General features: G+C 34.1%; 1 protein-coding gene across 1 annotated transcript in view; it reads right to left on the bottom strand.

Annotated features, from left to right (window-relative positions):
- Positions 1–305: 305 nt before the first annotated feature.
- Positions 306–22,472, bottom strand: part of LOC126890776 (acyl-CoA Delta-9 desaturase-like) — a 97,873-nt gene continuing 75,706 nt past the window's right edge. The window contains exons 4-5 of the mRNA XM_050659963.1: positions 14,397–14,579; positions 306–3,882 (exon numbers count right to left, since the gene is read on the bottom strand). Coding sequence (XP_050515920.1) covers positions 3,510–3,882; positions 14,397–14,579 — 556 coding nt within the window. The 3' untranslated portion in view covers positions 306–3,509. The remainder of the gene's footprint in view (positions 3,883–14,396; positions 14,580–22,472) is intronic.

The following is a 22,472-nucleotide window of genomic DNA, read 5'->3' on the forward strand; positions in this document are numbered from 1 at the left end:
CTGGCATTCGTCACTTTCGCCTCGCCTCTCGGTAGTCTACTGTTTTTGGCGAAGCTGCGCGACCGAATTCCACTTGAATATCAAAATTTATTTTATATGCTTGGATTTTAACTATATTGTAATTGAATTAAACTATACCATCTCTAAAAGTCGTATGATTAAATTGTATCAAACAGTCAAACTTTGAAATTTTGAAAAAACTACTAATTTTACTCAGTTTGTATTATGTTGCGCGACCGGAAGATATGAAACAAATGTATAATAAGTGCATTTATATTGATTTTACATACTTTTAGTAGTTAATTCATGGTATAGGAACGCAATTAAAACCATCTGGCCTGTTAAAAAAAATAAGAAAAATTAAGGTTTTTCACAATTTTTGCTAATTTCGATGGCATTGCGCGACCGGAAGACAAATTAATAACAACATTATAATTAGTGCTTTTTTTCAAGTATATACCAATGGCAACTTTTGTGCACTATAGCGATCTGAAATAAAAAAAGTTTTTTTCTACGGCCGTGCCTAAACAGCCACTTTCCCGCACGCATTTTGTTTCCGAAAGTTGCACTTTCCCGCACTAGTGCGGGAAAGTAGAATACCTTGTAATTTAGCATTATAATTTTTTTTTCTTCCTTATTGGCTTTGGATTACTTGATCCATTCAGCCACGAGAGATAATAAATTACTGTTTGCTACAATATTCCAAATATAATACATTGCATTACATAATACATTAGGTACATGTGCGCACATATAATACTTATGCACGCACATACATGCATACATACATATGTAGAAGTGGAAACATTTAATTGACCAGTAGATATACTCCTCATTCATGGCCCTAACCAACTTAAAGTAATTTACAAATAATTAAATCGACAAAAAAACACTACATGCTAATACTAAATACTAATACTAAATGCTAATAAATATATGTTTTTTTTACACAGCGATAAGGCTTCAACCCGGATCAACCCCGCGGAGGTTTACACCCTCTTTGTGTTTTTAATTTTTTTTCTCTTTTTTATTTTTTTATAATTTATTATACTTTTTTTTTTTATTTAATTTTTTTTATACTTTTTTTTTGTATACATATTTTTTTGTATAATTTTTTTTTTTTAATTTTTTCAATATAAACTTTTATACAATTTTATTCTTATTACCTCCCTGCAAAATCTACTTAATGAACTTTCACAGGGAGACAATATTACATAATAAGGATAAACATAAAAAAACAATAATTATTGCTAAACACATTCAACCGGACTCATTCAGTGCAAGTTAAATTTTCCTCTTAGTCCTTTTTAAAAACTCCCAGATGATTTGTTTAATTTTAGAATTTCTACGAGACAAATATAAAAGAGAAGCATTATTTTGTGGGAAAAGTATTTCTTCTTGAACCAGATTGTGCATCAAAAACTTAATTGCAACATCATTATGTTTGCATCCAAACAACCAATGATTAATATCGTCAACATACCCATTGCAATCGCAAAGATCTGATTCGGATAGGTTAAATCTATAGAGGATGACTTGACAGTGGCATGATTAAAGAGACATCTAATAAACATGGCATATATATTTCTATTGGGATAACTTCTGATAGCAAAAGGCTCAGTAGGTAAACTAGGATGAATTTTGGTGTAGAGATTGTTGCTTCGATTGCAGAAATTATAATACAGATTATAATACAGATTGTAGCATTATAATATATTATAATATATGCAATAAACTAATATTTAGATATTATTTACTAATTTATTTCAAATTTATCTTATTATGTTCATGTTTTACTGAAATTAACGCGAAAATTCTTTGAAATAGAATTATTTTGACATAATATTCATAAGTCAAATCAGTGGACAATCACAATGGTTTTGAATATGGTCGTCATTGAAACCATTATCGTCGTCATAGTAACCAATTTTATTGAAAGTTTGATTTTGACAACTTTGTCAAACAACGTATGCATTTGTGTGGTTTCGCTACAATTTTTAAAAAATTACATGGATTCATCGGACGAAGAGATCCCAGAAGCTGTCTTGATAGCCGCCGCGGAAGCAAATTTAAATTTATTGCCTGCCAAATCCAAAGAGAGGTATCAAAAACAATTTGTCCATTTTGTGAACTGGTGCGAATCCATGAAAATAAGGTGCTATAAAGAGGAAGTATTTTTGGCATACTTTTTAGAATTGAGCAAAGTGCTTGAATCAAACACATTTTTGTCACGCTATTCCATGATTAAAAGTTTAATGAAAATAAAGCACAATATTGATATAAGTAAGTTTTATAAACTAACAACTTTTTTGAAAAAACAAAATATTGGTTTTCGAACACAAAAAGCAAATATTTTTAGTAAAGAAGATATAGCCAAATTTATGTTAGGCGCACCAAACGAGATATATCTTACGATAAAAGCAGTTACCATTTTTGGTTTATCTGGGGCTTGTCGTAGAGCCGAACTTACGAAAATCACTCTCGACGATATTGAAGACAAAGGGATTCTAATAATCGTCAAAATTACGGAATCGAAAATCAACTCTGCGAGATCATTTGTTGTCTCAGAAGAAATAAACAATGGAATGTTTTTGAAGCTATACAGAGAATACGTCAGTTTACGACCTTCAACCACAACTCATCGGCGTTTGTTTATAAAATACCAGAAAGGAAAAGGTACAGTCCTATGTGTAGGAATTAATACATTTGGAAAAATCCCCTCCGAAATTGCAGCCTTTTTGCATCTACCCAATCCTGAACGTTACACTGGACACAGCTACAGACGCTCATCAGCAACCTTCCTAGCCGATTCTGCAGAAACGATTACAAATATAAAACGTCTAGGAGGTTGGAAAACAACTTCTGTAGCTGAAAGTTACCTAGAAGACTCTGAAAAGCAAAAAAGAGATGTGTGTAACAAAATTTTAAGTATCGATTCTTTAGAACCATCTACATCTACGTCGAGTGATCACAGCGAGCACAGGTCGAGGTAGAATACACAGTGCCAATTCAAGGATCAGCTTGAATCCATTATAAATTTGCAGAATGCTGCGAATTGCTCATTTATCTTTAATAATACGAAGCAATAAATAGACGTTCTTCTTTTTCCACTAAATATTTTGTTGTATTCACTAGTAAATAAAAATTGATATAACTCTATTTGTTGTGACTTTTTCCAAACATACGGCCGTAGAAAAAATATTGTTCCTAACTCATGCGGAAAGTGTCTTTCCCGCACTCGACTGCTTGCCCGAACTCCGCTATCGCGTCGTTCGGGTCAACGGCAGTCGCGTGCGGGAAAGTATCACTTTCCGCACTAGTTAGGAAAATAACTATTTTCGAACCACCCTATTAATTACGCAATAAATATGAATTGACAAAATTTGCAGTTACGTCATTCTTATTCCGGACCGGCGATATGCATTTATAAGTATATTAGATATACAGAGTTTTTATATACGACTTTTTCTAAAGTACATATACAGAGTGTCTAATGTACAAACATATTTCTATGTTTTAAACTTAATAGTAGCATTTCTGAACTCCTCTTTCATATCTTTGTCACCCCAACCCCACACATAGTCCTCATGAAAGTTGTGGTGCTCCTTTGTATTCCCATTGTCTAACGGAACTTTATCGAAATTGTATGAACCATCTCCTGTTCTTGCAGCTCGTTTCTTGATCATGTCTTGCGATACTGTTTTAAGATCATAAGCTTGTCCTAAATAAGCCATGAGATCCAAGAAGCCAGTTGTTAAGTTAGCTCGGTAATTTCCAAGTTCGGCAGCTTTATAGTCCCATGGGAAGGTATGGTGATAGTTGTGCCAGCCTTCCCCTAAGCCTAGGAAGGATAAGGTAGCGTTTTCAACTGGATTGATGGAGCTAAAAATGAGTAGATAAAAATTAGCTGATATTTCTCTATGGTTGTACGAGTAGATATTTTAGATAACATGTGAGAAAAAGGTTACATATTATACAGTTGAGTCATCATTTAAAGCATACGAAATAAGTCGATGATAAGTGGAAATTGAAATTTACTAAACGCAACAGCAAGTGACAGTAAATGACTTGCTGTTGCGTTTAGTAAATTTCAATTTCCGACTTATCATCCAGAGTGTTGCCCAAATGCAAGGCCAAGACGAGACTTAGAGAGTCTTGGTCTTGGTCTTGCACCAATACACCTGGTCTTGTTCTTGGTCTTGGTATTGCACTTCCGGTCTTAATCTTGGTCTAGGTCTTGCAGCAAGAGTCTTGCAAGTCTCGCAGTTACCCACTAGCATATTGCTATTTATTAAACGTTACTTTAGATCTTAGAACAACGTAACAGTATAAGTACATTTTCAGCTTGACCTAACACACAGGGTGAGGCAGATAACCTTCCTATTGGAAATATCTCGAGAACTAAAAACAACTGAATCATGAAAATTGGAATAGGGGGGTTTTGAAGAGTGATCTATTTAATGAAAGTATTTTTATATATTTCCTACTTCAAGTTATACCGGAAGTTGCTTATAACTTCGTCTTTTAAAATGGAACACCCTGTATATTTTTACATTTCTGAATTCTCTTTCATGTCTTCTTTCCAAAAGTATAAGTTTTGTAATGTTATATAGAGTAGTTTAAAAGATAATTACGTTTCCTTATTAATTTCGTAGCAATATTCACACCCTGTAGGATTGTAGTAGTTTGACATAATAAACTTTATTTATGTTCAAATGATTTTTAATATAGTCTACTATTGTTAAAAATTATTAGTCTGTATATTTAAATGTTGCATTTGATATTCAGGGTTGGTCTAAACCCGGAATGAGTATTTTCTGAGTTTTCTTTAATGGAACACCCTGTATTTTAGTATTGTAATGAAATGATATTTTATGGTACTTTTTTATTTCTTAAGCATTCCCTATACCTAACTGCTTTAATTTGTGCTTAATTGTTAATCGCGCCAACAATGCTAACTACGTAGGTATTTTGATAGCTCAACCATTATTGCTTATTTTTAGGATCAGTCTAGATTAATATGTATTCCTAGATTAATATGTGTTCCGAAAAATTATTTGCGATTGAATATGTTCACGACCAACCTAATAAAATTTCACGTATTTTTTGTTGCAATTAATATTTGGTTTGAATCACCAATAACTCACAAACTAAAGCAGTTAGGTATAGGGAATGCTTAAGAAATAAAAAAGTACCATAAGATATCAGTTCATTAAAATACTAAAATAAGAAAACTCAGAAAATACTCATTCCGTGTTTCGACCAACCCTTTATTCTAAAATTAAAAATTTAGCTATACATACTAACAATTCTTAACAATAGTAGACTACCTATATTAAAAATCATATGAACATAAATAGAGTTTTTGATGTCAAACTACTACAATTCTACAGGGTGTGAATAGTGCTACGAAATTAAGAAGAAAAATGTAATTATCTTTTAAACTACCCTATATAACATTACAAAACCTTATATTTTAACAACGAAGACATCGAGGAGATTTTAAAAATGTAAAAATATACAGAGCCCCCATTAAAAAAACGAAGTTATAAGCAACATCCGACATAATCGGAAGTAGGAAATAGATGAAAATATTTTCATTAAAATAGATAACTCTTTAAAACCCCTTCGTTCTCATTTTCATGATTCTGTTGCCTTTAGTTTTCGAGATATTTCTAATAGGACCATTATCTGCCTCACCCTGTAGACATAGTAAAAACCAACCAAATTAATAATAAATGTCTAAACAACTCACATCGGGTGGGGTTTGAGCCCACGATCTAAACTATCCCTGCCTTTACTCACTAACTGAGCTATCTACCATATCCTACGGGAGTCAGTCTGTTTCTTTAAATATTTGCATTTAATAACCTTATATTACATATGTGCTAAAACATGGTTAAAACACAAAAACCCAAATAAATGACATAAACTTGACTGTATTAAAGAACATCGATTCTCTGTCTAAAGAAAGGAATTTTGTTTGACCCATTGATATAAAATTGCACACTCTACAGAAAGGTTAAAAGTACAATTTTTGATCTTTACACGATCTGGTATTTAGAATCCTACTAACTGATAAGCAAAAACAATTGAGTGTGTGTCGTATTATATTTTTTATCAACTTTAAAAAGTTTCAAGTTACTGTCGGCGTCACAACACAGATTATTTTATGAAAGGACCTATTCTCAAAATCTAGACAATTACAATGAATTTCAGAGCGACGGCTTCGTCTGCTATATAAGAAAGAATGTATTACAAAATATTTTATTTTTACATTGTAATAATTTATTATGACCTTTGAGTACGTGTCAAATAAATATGTCAAGTGTTCTTTTAATGAATATTTTGATTCGCTATGTATCTTTATTGTATTGTTCATAATCCGCATAAGTCCAATTTTCCAAATTTTTGTTACATATTTTTTTGCGTCTCATAGTCTCTAAGCATATACCCGAACTACTATATTCCCTAAAATGACACTCAATCCTAACTGCAAGACGCAAGAGTCTCGCAGGCTTAGTCTTGTTCTTGCTTAAGTCTTGCACGGTCAGTCTTGGTCTTGGTCTTGCTAAAATAAAGCGGTCTTGATCTTGGTCTTGGTCTTGCGAAAACGCAAGAACAAGACCAAGACTGCAAGACCAAGACCGATTTTGGGCAACACTAATCATCGACTTATTTCGTATGCTTTAAATGATGACGCACGGGTAAAGATTCGCGAACTCAACTGCATTAAAAGTATAAATGTAGATGCCAAAATTTTAAGGGAAATCACTACTAAAATTCTCACTCCCAAGATAAATGATATTGCAAAAACAAACAGTTAACAGCGGAATACCTTTAACCTTAACCAGTAACTGCTACCGACAGAGTCAGCGTGATCCAGCAATAGTTTTAATACGCCCGACACATTTAAGTTTGATAGGGGGCAGCTCTCTGTCCACCTATTCTCTGGTCAGCCAGTGTCAATACTATATTACTTATCTATGGTCAGTGTTTCGTACATAGGCAAAGTGAGCTTGTTGATCTTGTCAAATTCGAAATAATTACGTAATGGGTCACGTTGACCCAACTTTACGACCTAAATGTACCCCGGAAACTTTGATGTCTCACAGGGAATATCCTTGGAGTAGATATAGACGACACATCAGCACCATTGTCAATACAAAATATATCTAAAAGAAAGAGTCGTTGTCTAGGAAAACAAATACATATGTCTTGTCTGCAAATTACCTATATTTTTACAATGTGCTCTGAAAATATGCCCAAATTGTAAATCTATCTATCAGCGAGGTTCCTACAGCTTCTGTCGCTTCTCGCATTTCGACCGCCATCGTTTTCTGTCCATCCATTCGTCTTCTTTGATGGCTCTATCTTTCATGATGTGCCGTACATTTTCTTCCCAGGCAACTGAAGGTCTTCCCCTTCTTCTTCTTTGGTGTGGTATGTAATTTAAAGCTTTCTTTGGCCATCTATCTTCATTCACTCGTTTCACGTGAGCATACCACACTAGTTGTCTAGTTTCAATTCTATCTACACTGGAATATACAGTATGTGTCCTCCTTCTAATATCTTCATTCCTAATGTGATCTTTTTTAGATATACCACACGCTCTCCTTAGATAATCCATTTCTACTACTTCTATTCTTTTCCTATCTTTTTTTGTCATCTGCCAAACTTCTGCCCCATAAGTCATAATAGGCTCTACCAAGGTACGATAGATTGTCAATTTCGTTTCTTGTCTTATATCTTTAGACCACAGTAGAGAGCTCAGAATGTTTACCGCTTTTTTGCCCTGCTGCGTTCTCTTTTCGATGTCTCTTTTGGTAGTGCCTTCTTTAGATATTATAGATCCGAGATATTTATATTCATTACATCTTTTCGTGGTTCTAATTTCTAACTCTGGATCTTCTTCATCATCCCCTATTTTAAGATACTCTGTCTTTGACATATTCATATTGAGGCCCCATTTTTCATATTCTTTCTTTAGTTTTCTAAAGATGTAGTCCATGTCTTCCTCATCATTTGCTACGACTACCTGATCATCTGCAAAAATCAAAGTTGTTAGACATTTACCACTGCCTATGTCTATTCCCATTCCGGATACTTGTTTCCTCCACTGCTCTAGCGATGATTGAATATATATTTTAAATAAAGTCGGAGACAGACAACATCCTTGTTTAAGCCCCTTTGATATAGGGAATGATTCAGATATAAAGTTTCCTTCTTTAACGACACTTCTTGCATTTTTGTATATATTTGCGATAGCATCCACATACTCTCTACTGAGACCTACCTTCGTCAATGTTTGAAATAGTTTTTTCAAAGGTACCGTATCGTATGCCTTCTCCAAATCTACAAACAATAGGTGGGTAGATAGATTCCTTGCCTTCCGTTTTTCTATTACCTGCTACAGAACGACTATATTATCAGTGCATGATCTTCCTGCACGAAATCCACTTTGTTCTTCCATGTCTTCGTATTCTGATTATATTCTTTTTTTTTATTATTCGACCGTACAACACAGTAACAGTTATTCCTCTATAATTATGCATATGCGTTTATCCCCTTTCTTGAATACTGAGCTGATGTATCCAACATTCCAATCTTCAGGGATATTTTGTCCTTTTAAGCATTTATTAAATAGTTGAACCAACATCTCATGTAATATGTTTGGTCCGTACTTTACCAACTCAGTTGGAATGTCTCCAGGTCCTGCTGCTTTACCATTTTTAGATCTTTTGAGGGCTTCGCTTAACTGTCCGGTTGTTATCTCAACTATTTGTGATCTCTTGGAATCTTGACCATTTCGATCTCTTGGAATTTACATCTATCTTATGTCAGTAAAATCTCATAATGGTGTTTCCACGGTTTAAGATCTATTAACTTTATGTTAGATTTTTCTTTTCCTTCCCGCTGGAGAGACTTTATTACCTTCCACGCTTGCCCAACTCTTGTTCCACCCATATACCTATCCACTTCTGCGCATTTTCGGTCCCACATCTCATTTTTACTTTTCACTACTTCTCTTTTTACATCTCGATTTAGTGCTGCATATCTCTTGTGATCTTCCTCCTTTCTTGTTGACATCCATTTCTGATAAGCAATTTTCTTCTTGTTTACTAACGTTTGCATATTCTCCGACCACCATTCTGTATTTTTTATTTCATGTTTGTCTTTATACCCCAACGCTTCACTTGCAGCCTCATGAATGTATTTTTTAATTTGCTGGTATAATTCTTCCGCTGTTATATTTTCTCGTCCCACATTTTGTAATTTTGTGGCCAGTCGTAATTTATATAGAAATTTCGTTGAGTCTTCTCTTAAGCTTTCTAGGTTATATTTATGAGATCTTACTTCTTGTCCCTTTTCTATATTCTGTACCTGAGTATTATTGTTTTTGCGATAGTTAACTATCACGTTGGCCATATAGACAAGGCGGAAACGGCGTGTTCGTTGGGAAAAATATTCCCATGAGATATTTTTGCATAATCACATTCGTGAGACATCCCAGAATAAGGTTCAAAAAGTCGCCCACGTGAAAAGTGGGCCAATTTTTTTTAACAATTTTTTTTAATCAAATTGCAAAAATCAATATTTTTGGCCCGGACTATTTTTTTTAGGTTTTTTGGACCATTCTGGAAAAAAAGCTCTCTTATAATTTTTCTCTAAAGTTGATCTTTTTCGAGTTATAAGCAATTTAAAATTTGAAAAACGCGAAAATGGCCATTTTTAAGACTTAATAACTCGGTTAAAAATTATTATTATAAAAGTCAGAAAGTGACTAAATCAAAGTTTAAAGTCGCCGCTACATGATCCTGAAGAAATCTGTGTCATTAATTTACTACTAAGCTGTTATTTTTAATTAATAACAATGAGCGGTTAGATCGTATTGACGCCGCTGTAAATGTGAGTGCGAGTAAGATGCACAATTGGACTGCTGGAATGGCTTCTCTCTCGCACTCAGAATTTACAGCGGCCGCAAACGTGCATGGCGCTTATTATTATTACTTAAAAATAACAGCTTAGTAATAAAATAATGACAAAAATTTCTTCAAGATCTTCTAGGGGGGGTCTTAAACTTTGATTTAGTCATATATTGACTTTCATAATATTAACTTTTAACCGAGTTATTAAGCCTTGAAAATCGCCATTTTTCGTTTTTTTCAATTTTAAATTGCTTATAAGTCGAAAACGATCAACTTTAGAGAAAAATTATAAGAGACCTTTTTTGTCCAGAATGGTCCAAAAAATTAAAGAAAAAATTGTTCGGGCCAAAAATATTGATTCTTGCAATTTGAATAAAAAAAAATTGTTAAAAAAAATTGGCCCACTTTTCACGTGGGCGACTTCTTGTACCTTATTCTGGGATATCTCACGAATGTGATTATGCAAAAAAATCTCATGGGAAAATTTTTCCCTTCGAACCCGCCGTTTTCGCCTTGTCTAATAAGTAAACGATGGTCGGATCCACATTCTGATCCACGGTATACCCTTACGCAGTGGTTTTCAGCTGGGAAGTTTGACGTTGAAGTACATAGTCGATTATCGAGCGCAAATTCCTAGTAGGTTGTATCCATGTAAATTTGTGGATGTCTCTATGTTGAAAAAATCCATTCATAATCTTGAGAGACATTGTTTCACAAAAATCTCTCAGACGCATTCCGTTGTCATTGGTTATTTCTTCCCCATATCTTCCTACGACTCTATAATTTTCTTCTCTACCTACTCTGCCGTTTAAATCTCCTAGTACATAGATTTCAGTTTTCTTTAACTTGAGAGATTATTTCATTCATCTTGTCGTAGAAATCGTCTTTACTTTCTGGATCTGCATCTTCATTTGGGGCATACACTCCGACAATTACGATATTGTGCCCATTCTTTTTCATTTCCAGCATCAGCAGTTGTTCATTTACTTTAGTCCACGATTTAATATTATTTTTAAGATTTTTTCGAATAGCAATAGAGACTCCTCTCTTAGCTCTGTTATCTTTGCTCACTCCACTGAAGATATGTATATACTCTCCTATCTCTTCATTTCCTTTTCCCTTTTCTTGGTTTCGGTAAGAACACATACATCTATTTTTCTTTCCGCTAATTCTTTGAATACTTCTGCTTGTTTGGTTTTAAGTCCTTGCACATTCCATGTAGCCAATATCATTTTCCTTTTCCGTTGCATTAGTCGTCTTTGTTTTGATCCGTCCGCATTCCGAGGCGTTTTGTCGAAATTTGTAGCATTTATTTCTTTTGACAAGGGACGAATTGCTAGCCCATCGCCTCAACCCTCCTCCTTTATCCGGGCTTGGAACCGGCACCGGCATTTACTGAGCTACTCAATCCACCCAGCACTTACCGCAGGCGGAGTTCCAAATTGTAAATACCGATTTATTTTACATTCAATAATTAGTTTTATTTATTTAGAGTTATCTGAATAGTAGGTAGTTAATAATTTTTCTTTATTTCAGAATTTTAAAACTGGGTCACAGTGACCCGTACATAGCAGTTGCGAGATAACTTTTTGTTACTCAAACAACAAGAAGAACTAATAATAATTATTGGTTTGGTCATGTTTTTTGTTTAACTTTAATTCATCTTCAGTCCTATCTTTGTCGTTGTTCTTTCACTATTCTTTGTAATTCTTCATTTTTTCTATTATTAATGTTTTTTTTTCGTTAACGTTAATATTCTGTTTATCTTAATACAGCAGTTATCTTAGTGTAGTTGTTTGAACACATCTTCTAGCGCTTGATTAAATAGCTTGGGTGAGATGTTATCTCCATTCTTACTCCTAGGTTTATTTTAATAGGCCCCATTTGTTTCATTAGTTTAATAGATTTGACGATTTGATTTTGAATAGACTTTGATATTATAACTTTTTTGGGAAAAACACATCGCTTTTATAGAGAAAATTTCACACCTGTTAAAATTTTGTTTTGGCGAATAGTAACTTATATGCAGTATATGGGTATACACCTCCCATTTCTTTGAACCTCCGTAGATTTGCATAAAAATTGGTAAGTAGTTAGAAGATACCTTAAGAAACAAAAGCTACATGGGGCTACTTGCCCTTTTACCCTGGGGTGGATGCCACCCAGTGGCGTAGCGTGAGTGTCAGCCGCCCGGTGCGGACACAATTTTGCCCCCCTCTTATTTAGGTATTTTAATTTATTGTATATTTTACTATACATTACATACATTAATTATAGAGAACTTTTCGGCGAGGACAGTCATCATTATTTTGCATTAAACAGGTTTTAAATAAAAAAGTTTATCTAAGTTTTACAATCACATTTATTAATACAAAAATTCTTTTACTTTAACCAATTAGATACATTGATATAACGTAGGTACCTATTACTTAAGATTAGGTACACCTTGACGATCGACAAAATTAAATAAAATCAATTTTTAATTAGAACTAGAACGATACTATAACATTATATTTTTATTTTTATTGAAAAGTAATATGAGTATTTGTTAGAATTAAAACCAAAACCTCCGTCTTCAATTAAAAATTTATACGTCTACTTTTTTTAAGAACAAACTCTTATCGCACCGTCAATTTATATGTATATCGCATCACACACCTCTTGCTCAATAGACAAAATAGCCAAATTAGTTAGTCTTTAGAGTACTCATTTTCGATCTTAAATAATTTTTAATCAAAAATGAATAACCAATTACAATTTCGTTGCAACACGAAACTACAGCCGCATCATTATTCCAGTTCAATCAGAGAGTGCAGTAAGCACCTCTACCGGTTTCAAAACTTATTAGTCTCTCATCAGGAGGCACATATGCTGCTCTCTCTGACCCAACTAGGACAAACCTCGGCGTGCAGTCACAGATTGCAACGAACGAAATCAATTAATGAATTTCAATTATGAAAAACTTATCTCACAGCTGGCATTGCTTATGGAAATTGTGAAAAATATTCGGAACATTATTAAAATATTGGGCAGTGTATCTTCCAGCTTGGATTTAACAATAAATTCAAATAATTCAAGTGAGTCTGCATTAATCAATTTCGTTGCCTGTAGCAGCAACGAAAGTCCGCAGTCGAAGTTTTTCCAGCTTGAAACCCTGCTCGTCAATTTCGTCACATTCGTAGTCTAGGTCTATATTACATTCAGTGTTGTCTGGATCTAATAATATAGCCGGCGTTGGATAAACAAACTTATCCGTTGAATTCTGTAGGTGTTGAGAACGCTCACGAATTTCTACAATAACTCTATCTAACGAAGAAAACAGCTTTTGTCTCAACTCATTTTCACAAGACAAGTTAGCACCTCTAGTTCCGTCATCAAAAATATGCTTTCTTATTATGCGCCTACGAGGTTTTATGGAAATTTCAAGTTCTTCACACATATTTTTGCATAACTTATAGCTCTATTTCCCCATATTCCTCTGTTTTCTCTGTCAATGTCATCTGCAAAGCATTTACTTTCTGAGCGCACAATCTTATGTCATGTCCCCTTGTTTGTAAATATTTTTGTGCATCATTCACTTCATCTACCACAATCCCAAAAAACAAAGAAAGGAAAATGACTGCATCGAAACTAGTAAAGCACCTGCATATGTCCTAGTGTTTAAGCTTTCACCTGCCTCTGTCAGTTTTTCCAAAGTGACAAGAATGTCTTTGTAATGATGCCATGTCACATTTACGGCATCGCCTCTTGCACTCCACCGTGTGTCTTGAATCCTTCTTTTGCCTGTAGCTGCTATCAGAACTTCCCAACGATGTGTCGATGAGGAAATAAAAGAATAGCAACGTTCTAAAGTGCCGAAAAAAGTTATGCTGATTGTTAGTCATAAACGGGGAATTTCCACAAGTCAGTATAGACGTTGTTGCCAGTCGCTACAAAATATCATTCAAAGAAAAGGAATTCCCGAATTCGTCACTAAGTAAGTAATGAAAAATTCCGTGCTTCTTTCAGTCGGTCCAAATTTGTAGTTGCGGTAAAAATATAAAATGGTTCAAATATTTACAAAATATTTTTATTATTTATTGTTAAATTTGGCCGCCCCGTAAAAAGTGCCGCCCGGGGCCGGCCGCCCCTACTACGTACGCCACTGATGCCACCTCTTCACGGAAGTGAAAATTATTTTATCAAAAATAACCCCGTAAATCGATAGAGGGACAAATTCTAAGAAAAATTTCTTATACCAAGCTATTAAAATAAATCAATACTTTTTTTAAGTTATGAAATAGGTATCAAAGATTTTAATTTTTCGTGAAGAAAATTCGTGTTTTAGATCGGTTTACTATGTATACAGTTTCAGTCATATTTGAATTCTACAGTAAAAGAAAATATGGTTAATGTATTGGATTAGGTACGTGTAATAAGCGCAGGTAGTTTTTTACTGTAACCTTTACTTTATATTGTTATACTAACCAGTCATAGGGCTTCCACCCATACATATGTGCAAAACTGTTGATGCACCAAGTTCCATGTAGAGTTAGCATGTATTTCGCTATACATATTACGATTACATTTAGAACCGTTTCGTGAATAAAATAGACCATAACCATTGATGGTATAATGAACGTCAAAGACAGTCCCAAAAGTAAGTAGTATCTGCAAAAAATTTAAAACAATTACTCAAATACAATATGAAATTGTTAATCAAAATAACTACTAGGAAAGACAGTGCTTAATTAGCAGTTTAAAACACTTAATTAACGTTTGTGGAGAAAAGGCGGGCGGATTGAGATTGAAGTGTTTAGTTCGTTCTTGAGAATCTTCAACCACCTTGTCTTCTCTGGGGTTATTGAGTGGACTGTATTATTGGGAGTTTCTTTTAGTACGTAAAGATAAGAGTAAAGGCGGCTGCACAATTGCCCGGGAACGGGAACGGGAACGGAAACGGGAACGGGAAAAAAGTTAACCTCTACGTAAATTAATGTTGTAGATGCACAATAACCGAGAACGAGAAGCTGTCCGGTAACGGGAACGGGAAAGTTGACCATGTTTTAACTTTCTCGTTCCCGTTGTATTCCCGGAACCAATCAGAAGGCAGTATTAAAAATACTGTCAAATGCCCAATAAAAATTTGTTATTAGAAGTGTGTGACCAAGTTTTAATGACAATTTTTATACATTTTACATTAAAATAAATGACGAACGATTGATTTCTTTATTGGAAAAATGTCCTCATCCGTATGATTGATGTTGGTAAATAGATACAATAATAATATAAATATTTGAATGATATGCTTTTTATCTTTATGCTGACAAACCTTTGCGATTGCATACATATTGTGTAGATTAGTTCCAAGATCATAAAAAACGAAAATATTAAAAGCTCGTCATCAAATAAATCCATAGTTTTAGAGTTAACAGACATGTTCTTTTAATACAATTAGAAAAAGATCGTTCCACAAAATTTATTTTGAGAAGAAAAATAATTAATAGCACAAGTGACAGTGACACAAAACAGCTGTTTACCATTTAATTGCGAATCTGCTGATGCTTTCAGTTTCAGTTCTCGTTCCCGTTTCCGTTCTCGTTCCCGTTCCCGGTCAATTGTGCAGCCGCCTTTACACAATACAAACTTTTATTTCTTTACGCACTATGGATAACAGGAACAGGTATGGGTGACAATATAGAATATGTTGATACTAATTTTGAATTATTTTCGCAATCGCTGTGATAAATTCTGGTTCTTCTAATAAATATTTGAGATTCTTAGGGAAAGGAGATTTTTCAGTGACTTTTCTTATGATAGACTTTTTTCTTCTTCTTCTTCTTCTTTTTTATTTTTGGTTTCGCTGCAAGGCGATTACCAGCACGATTTATAAGCGATCTTGACGTAGTCTGGCTCTAAGCCATACCAAAATCGCTGACTATGTTCTTGTAAGGAAGCTTTTGATGAGGTGTGATGATTATAATTAAATGAGATTAATTGGGTCAGGTTAAGTATGATTAAAAATTAAAACATAAATTAAATGACAAATAGCAACATAATATAACACGGATACATATAAACAGTTGAGCCTTGCAATTTGTAAGCTTATTTTGTTAATTGCTAGAAAACGCATTGCAGTTTATAAGCTTATTTGGTTAATTGCAAGAAAACGCATAATTACATTGACTGATTCTTCCGTTAAGGAACTTAGAATATTGTATATAGAGAGCGGTGTTTTGAAGTTCATGGAAATAAATTTTGTGTATATATCAAAATTAGGAATCACATTAATCGGGCATTCAAAAAAGATGTGGTTTAGATCCTCGAGACGACCACATTCACAAAAAGGATTATCTTTTATATTCATTTTATACAGATGTTGTTTTGTTAAACAATGGCCTGTGCGCATTCTAATGATGGTGGTAGTGTGTCTTCTATTTCTATATGGAAAATTTGAATACCAAGGTTTTGTAGGAAAGAAGTCTTGAATTGTTTTGTATTGCGAAGTCTTCTTCTGGACTAAAGATTTCCATTTTTCTTGGTACTCTTTTGTAATTTTTCCTCTGATGACTGATAGGGCATCCTGGGAATTCAGTTGTACTTCCATGGGTACATTCAGGTCTCTTCCTATTTTTGCCAGTATGTCAGCCTGGGTGTTACCAAATATATTAGAGTGTCCAGGTATCCAGGAAAGGAGAATTTTGGTACCATTCTCATTGGCTGAAGATATAAGTTTCTTTGTTTTTAGGGCCCTTATATCTGCTGAAGCAGATATGTTACATGTTTTAATATTGGTTATTGCATTGAGCGAATCAGAAAATATTATAGCTTTCTTTAGATGTTTTGTAGTTGCGACTTCCACCGCTTGATGTATTGCTATACTCTCTGCTTTGCTTATGCTTAGAGCTCCAGGAAGTCTTGAGGAGAAATTATATTCAATACTAGGGATGCATATCCCAAAACCTACCCTTTCTTTGTTTTTTGAGGCATCAGTATATATAAAGGTATGGTCTTTCCCATATTGTTCAGTAGTCATAAGGAATTTTTCTTTAATCATCGGGTCATATTTTTTGATATTACAATTTAGAATTGGAAGTGGATTCATTAGTGTATCATAGTCTAATTCATAGCATGGAAAATTTGGGCTTTTGTATATTTTTTTAAAATATGGAAAAAAATATTCTAATGCCCAAACCAAGTATGGTACATTATGCCTTGTATAAAAATTAGGTTTGTTTATAAGTCTTTTACGTATTTCAATTAGGAGTAATATTATGGGATGATTCTCAATAATGATGATTTTACTTAAAAATTTAGAGGCTAACAATAATCTTCTATGTTCTAGGTCCATTTGGGCAGACTCTGCCAAGATTGCCAAATTTGGTGTAGACTTCATGCACCCCAAACATATCTTAAGTCCCTCAAAAAATACTGCATTGAGTTTGTTGTTGCATTTTTGTGATATTGCGTTGAATAGGAAGGAACCATAATCGAGGTGAGATCTGATCAAGGCATTAAAAACCATTAGGAGTGTTCGTGGGTCAGCTCCCCACCAGACTCTACATATTGCACGTAGGATGTTAATATTTTTCTTTGCCTTGAGTATAATATTGTCAACATGTAAGTCCCATGATAGATGCTTATGAAAAATTATGCCTAGAAATTTCACTTCAGTTTTTAGAGGAATGGCTGTGTTGTTGATTTTGATTTCTGTTAGATTATCTCTTCGCCTACCCTTTGTGAACCATACAGCTTCACATTTGTCTTTGGATAAGGACAAGTCATGTTCTGCAAGCCAGTGTAATGTGTTTTCCAATTCTTTGTTTATTTTACTTACCATGCTTTGGATATCATATCCCTTAATATACAAAACCAAGTCGTCTGCATATCCACATATTTTAACTTCATTATTGCTAATACAAAACAATTCTGCTATATAAATATTAAACAAAATGGTACTTAAGGGAGAACCTTGAGGTAGCCCCTTAGTTGCCATGAAAGGTCCCAAAAAGTCACCATCATTAGATCTTGAATATAAAAGTCTGTTCTGTAAAATTTTGAACACAATATTATTTATTGCAGATGGAATATTTCGAAGTTTTAGTTTGATATAAAGTTTGTATATATTGACATTATCATATGCTGCTTTGATATCAAGAAAGATGGCCAAAACCGATTGGGAGGATTCAAAGGCTTCCACAATTGTGGAATGAAGGAGGGTCAAGTTGTCAGCAGTGCCTCTTCCTTTTCTAAAACCTGTCTGATGGTTGGTGAATGAACAGTTATGTTCTAAGGACCAATCTAGGCGATTCTTGATTAATATTTCTAATGTTTTAAGCACACATGAGGATAAAACTATTGGTCTGAAACTACTGGCCAAGAGTGGATTTTTGTGCGGCTTTAAGATATTTATAACATTATGGTTTTTCCAATCTTCAGGCAGGTTGTCACCATTTAGACAATTATTGTAGATATTCAACAGAAAATGTTTAGCTTGTAGTGGTAGATGTTTTATCATAAGGTAAGGAATGTCGTCCATACCTGGTGCCGAATTTTTTTTATTATTTACAGCATTGTTAAGTTCCCAGATTGTAAAAGGGGAAACTTGCTCGTTTATATCGTCAAGCTCAAAATTTGGATCAATAAAAACTGCAGACATGTTCTGTAGAATTTCTGTTTTAATGTTATCTGCGGGGTTATGAAATGTCTGGCCGTAATTTTTGTTATTTGAGAATTTTTTAACTTTATTCCAGACATAGGTAGTGTTAGATTCCTTATTTAATGATTCACAGAAGTTTATGAATTTATTTCTTTTTTTGATTCTGAGGTTTCTTTTAGTTTGGGCGATTATACGTTTAGCGTTTATATAGTTCTCTAAGGAAACAGATTGTTTAAAGTTTTGAATTGCCTGTTTGCGGCTTTTAATCCAAAGTGAACATTCTTCATCCCACCACGGATTTGAAGGTTTACCCTGTGTTCTACAGTTTTTATAGGGAATTGAGTTATCTGCTACTTGATTAACTACCTCCAAAAACTCATTGTAATTAGAGTTTACCGGTAAATCAAGCATTCCTGTTATCATCCCAGTGTGGAATGTATACCAGTCTGCTCTTTTAATATTTCTCATTTTGTATGTTTGTGTATAGATGCTATCATTTTTGTTAAACTCACAGTTGTTTATTATGACAAAGGTGGGGAAATGGTTGCTATTTCCACAATCTTGTATGACACCCCAAGTAGAACATAGAGCCATATTATTACTTGCTATGGCTAGATCTACAGCGCTAAGATTATTATTAGGAGGTTGAAACAATGTTGCTGACCCATCATTTAGGATAATTAATTCTTTATCAAAAATAAAATCATAAACATTTTTTCCTCCCTTATTGGTAGGACATTTATCCCATAGGGGATGGTGAGAGTTCAGATCACCTAGTATAATTAAGTTTTCTGTCGGTATGTTTTCTATTGTTGAGCTCAAGAAAGGAAGAGTTATGGCATGATTTGTATTGGAGTAAATGTTTATTATGTATAAGTTACCAATTTTTGTTGTTATGTATTGGATTTGGTCTGAGTTGTACTTCTGAATTGTAGAAAAAATAATAGATTTCTTGATACAAGTAGCTACTCCACCATATCCGTCATCTCTGTCCTGTCTGACAACATTATAATACTTCAAAGAAAAATTAAAATCTTGTTTAAGCCAAGTTTCATTAATAGCAATTATGTCAGGGTCTTCTTTGAAAATTAAGTTCGTTATGTTTTCCCTGTTTGATTTAATACTTCTAATATTCCACTGAATAATTTTTAATTTCTTTTTTGAATTCATGATTATGTGATTTGATATATGTTTAATTAATTAAAATCAGAATCAGATTTATCCTCTTGGTCCATATAGGACTCTACGTTTAATCGGGAAAATAAATGGTTTTTAAGTAAATTTAAGTTTTCTGATGATGTATTACTAATAAAATTTAGGCATGAGTTTAAAAAGTCATTTGAAGAAAAGGTATCAATATTTTGAAAGTTTTGCGATGCACTGGATTGCCAGGCTTGATTGGAGTTTTGTGATAAATTAGCTGAGGTTCTTGATTTGAAAGGTTCTGAACGAGAAAATGAGCTAGTGGGGGAAGAGGTTGGCTTTTCTGGTCTTAATTGCTGTGTATATGCACTCTTTTCATTTGGTTGCTTATCTTGACGTTTTTGCACGACTCTCCGTTTGTTGTCGGAGTTCAGAACCACCTGTTGAAAGGAACGTTTTACTGTAGATGATCTAAAATTGTTTGTTCTTCGTTGCGATGGTTCTATGGTGTTAGAATTATTTGTACTGGTACTTGGAGTATTTTCTAATGGCCTGCTGTTATTTTTAAAATTTGGAAAATCTCTCGGGTTATAAATAAATTTATTATTTGAGATGTATGATTTTGGAATGGCTTCACTTGCCTCAAAAAATGTCAAATTTTCATACGCCATCAGTTCTTTAATATTCTTTTGCCTTGTATATTCTGGGCAGCTCTTGTCAATAGATTTGTGAGAGTCCTTGCAGTAAAAACATTTTGTCATGCATACGTCGTCATGTTTGTTTTCCCCGCAATTAAAACATCTTTCTTTCCCTTTACAGTTTGTTTTTGTGTGGCCAAATCTAAGACAGTTATAGCATTGTGTCACTGGGGCAATATATGTGTCAACTAGTCTTGGTATGCCATAAAAAAACACAGTTTTGGGCATAAGAACGCCTCGAAATGTAAATAGTGTCGTACCTGTGGGTTCATAAGAAGTTACTCCATCTTTAATTACTCTTCTATTTAATCTTTTTATATGTAAAATTTCAATGTCATTTCCTGTATCGCAACACCGAAGAAGTTCTTTTTCATCAATATCTGTATCAATCTGTCTGACGATACCTTTGCAGGTTACGAAGTTAAAAGGTATATATATCTTGTATCCCTGATTTAGAAGTTGAGTGTTCTTAAGTAGCATGTTAGCCGAGTGAAAATTGGCAAATTCAACTGAAACTCTATTGAGCCCTTTACTATCTATTTTTTTAACGTCATTAAGTTTGAGGTTGAATATATCTCGAGCTATTTTAATTGTATTGAATGTGCCAATTTTTATATTCGGTATATTTGTAGATTCAAGATATACTACAAAAGGTCCATGATCTTTTTCGGAGTATGTATTAACCTTTTTTTCTTCCTGAGAATTATTGTCGGAAGTCTGATTTTGATTTTTTTCGAAATTATTAGTCATTGCAATTTTAGCCGGAGAAGAAGTATCAGGATAAGGGGGGACTGAGCCCCCCTTTTCCTCACTCATTGTAAGAAAAAACCAGTCAATGAAGTATTAATAACTAGAAAGCAAAAAGAAATAAAAAGAGCAAGCAAAATAGCATAAAAGAAAGCCGCTTGAAAAAAAATATAAGCAAAAATGCTCAACTTACCTATATGCAAACACTTAAGCAACAACACAGGCGGTTGTTAGCTAGGTTAAGACCCTAAACTAGTGGCAAACTTTAACTGCTGCAAAACAGAAACTGTTCACACCTCGAAAGCGTAATGGTTAGTTTAGAAATATTAAATTTTTGGAAAATATTTCTTAAATTTAAAATACGCGGTCTGACGTTTGGTATTTTGCTCATTTTGACTTTTTTCTTATATTTGATTTTTTTTGTTAATAAATAAACTCATTAGCAACGCAGAACTCGATCTGTGACGTTAATACACGTCAACGTCACACAATAAAATATATAAAACGCGAATAAAGTTTTTATTGGACGAACACTTTGAAATTTACAGGGTTGGAAACAAATCAGTTTTCAACCATACTGCCCCCGAGAGAAATGTCTAGTATCTTGTAGTTTTAATTTTACTACAATGAGGAAGAAGGGTCAAGAACATGTGTTGTAGGCGGCGAAGTTTCACCTGGCGGTAAGGGGATAAGTTTAGTTATAGGGCGAATGAAGGTTCCACTTTTCGTGCGAACTTGGACTGCTCGGACGTTGTGGTATTTTCCTTCATATACTTCGATCACCCGAGCAAGTGGTCAGTGTAAAGGAGGAGAGTCAAGGTTTTTGACCAATACTAAATCGCCTACTTTAATATTAGGAGATGAAAGGATCCATTTGGGTCGGTTTTGGAGTCGATTTAGGTAGTCGTCCAGCGCTTCCAAAAGAGTTGCTGAACTCGAGTGCACTGCTGCCAGCGCTTTAGCCGATTATCCGGAGTGCAAGAAATATCGACTTCTGGATAAGATAACAAAGGGGCACCTATTAAGAAGTGTCCTGGAGTAAGAGGCTGTAGGTCTAATGGGTCAGTAGACAATGGAAATAGAGGGCGAGAGTTAAGAACGGCCTCCACTTGAGTAAGAATAGTGCAGAATTGTTCAAACGTATATACCGAGTTGCCGGTGATTTTAATCAAAAGTGACTTAGCACTTTTAATTGAGGTTTCCCATAATCCACCCCAAAATTTCCAAGTTATGTTTTGGGAAGAAAAGAATTCGTGAAACACATGATGCTGTGTTGAAAAATGCTTTCTAAGAAGAGTGAGATGATTATTTAGCACC

The sequence above is a fragment of the Diabrotica virgifera genome, chromosome 8 (assembly GCF_917563875.1).
Source record: "Diabrotica virgifera virgifera chromosome 8, PGI_DIABVI_V3a".
NCBI classification, from domain to species: Eukaryota; Metazoa; Arthropoda; class Insecta; order Coleoptera; family Chrysomelidae; genus Diabrotica; species Diabrotica virgifera.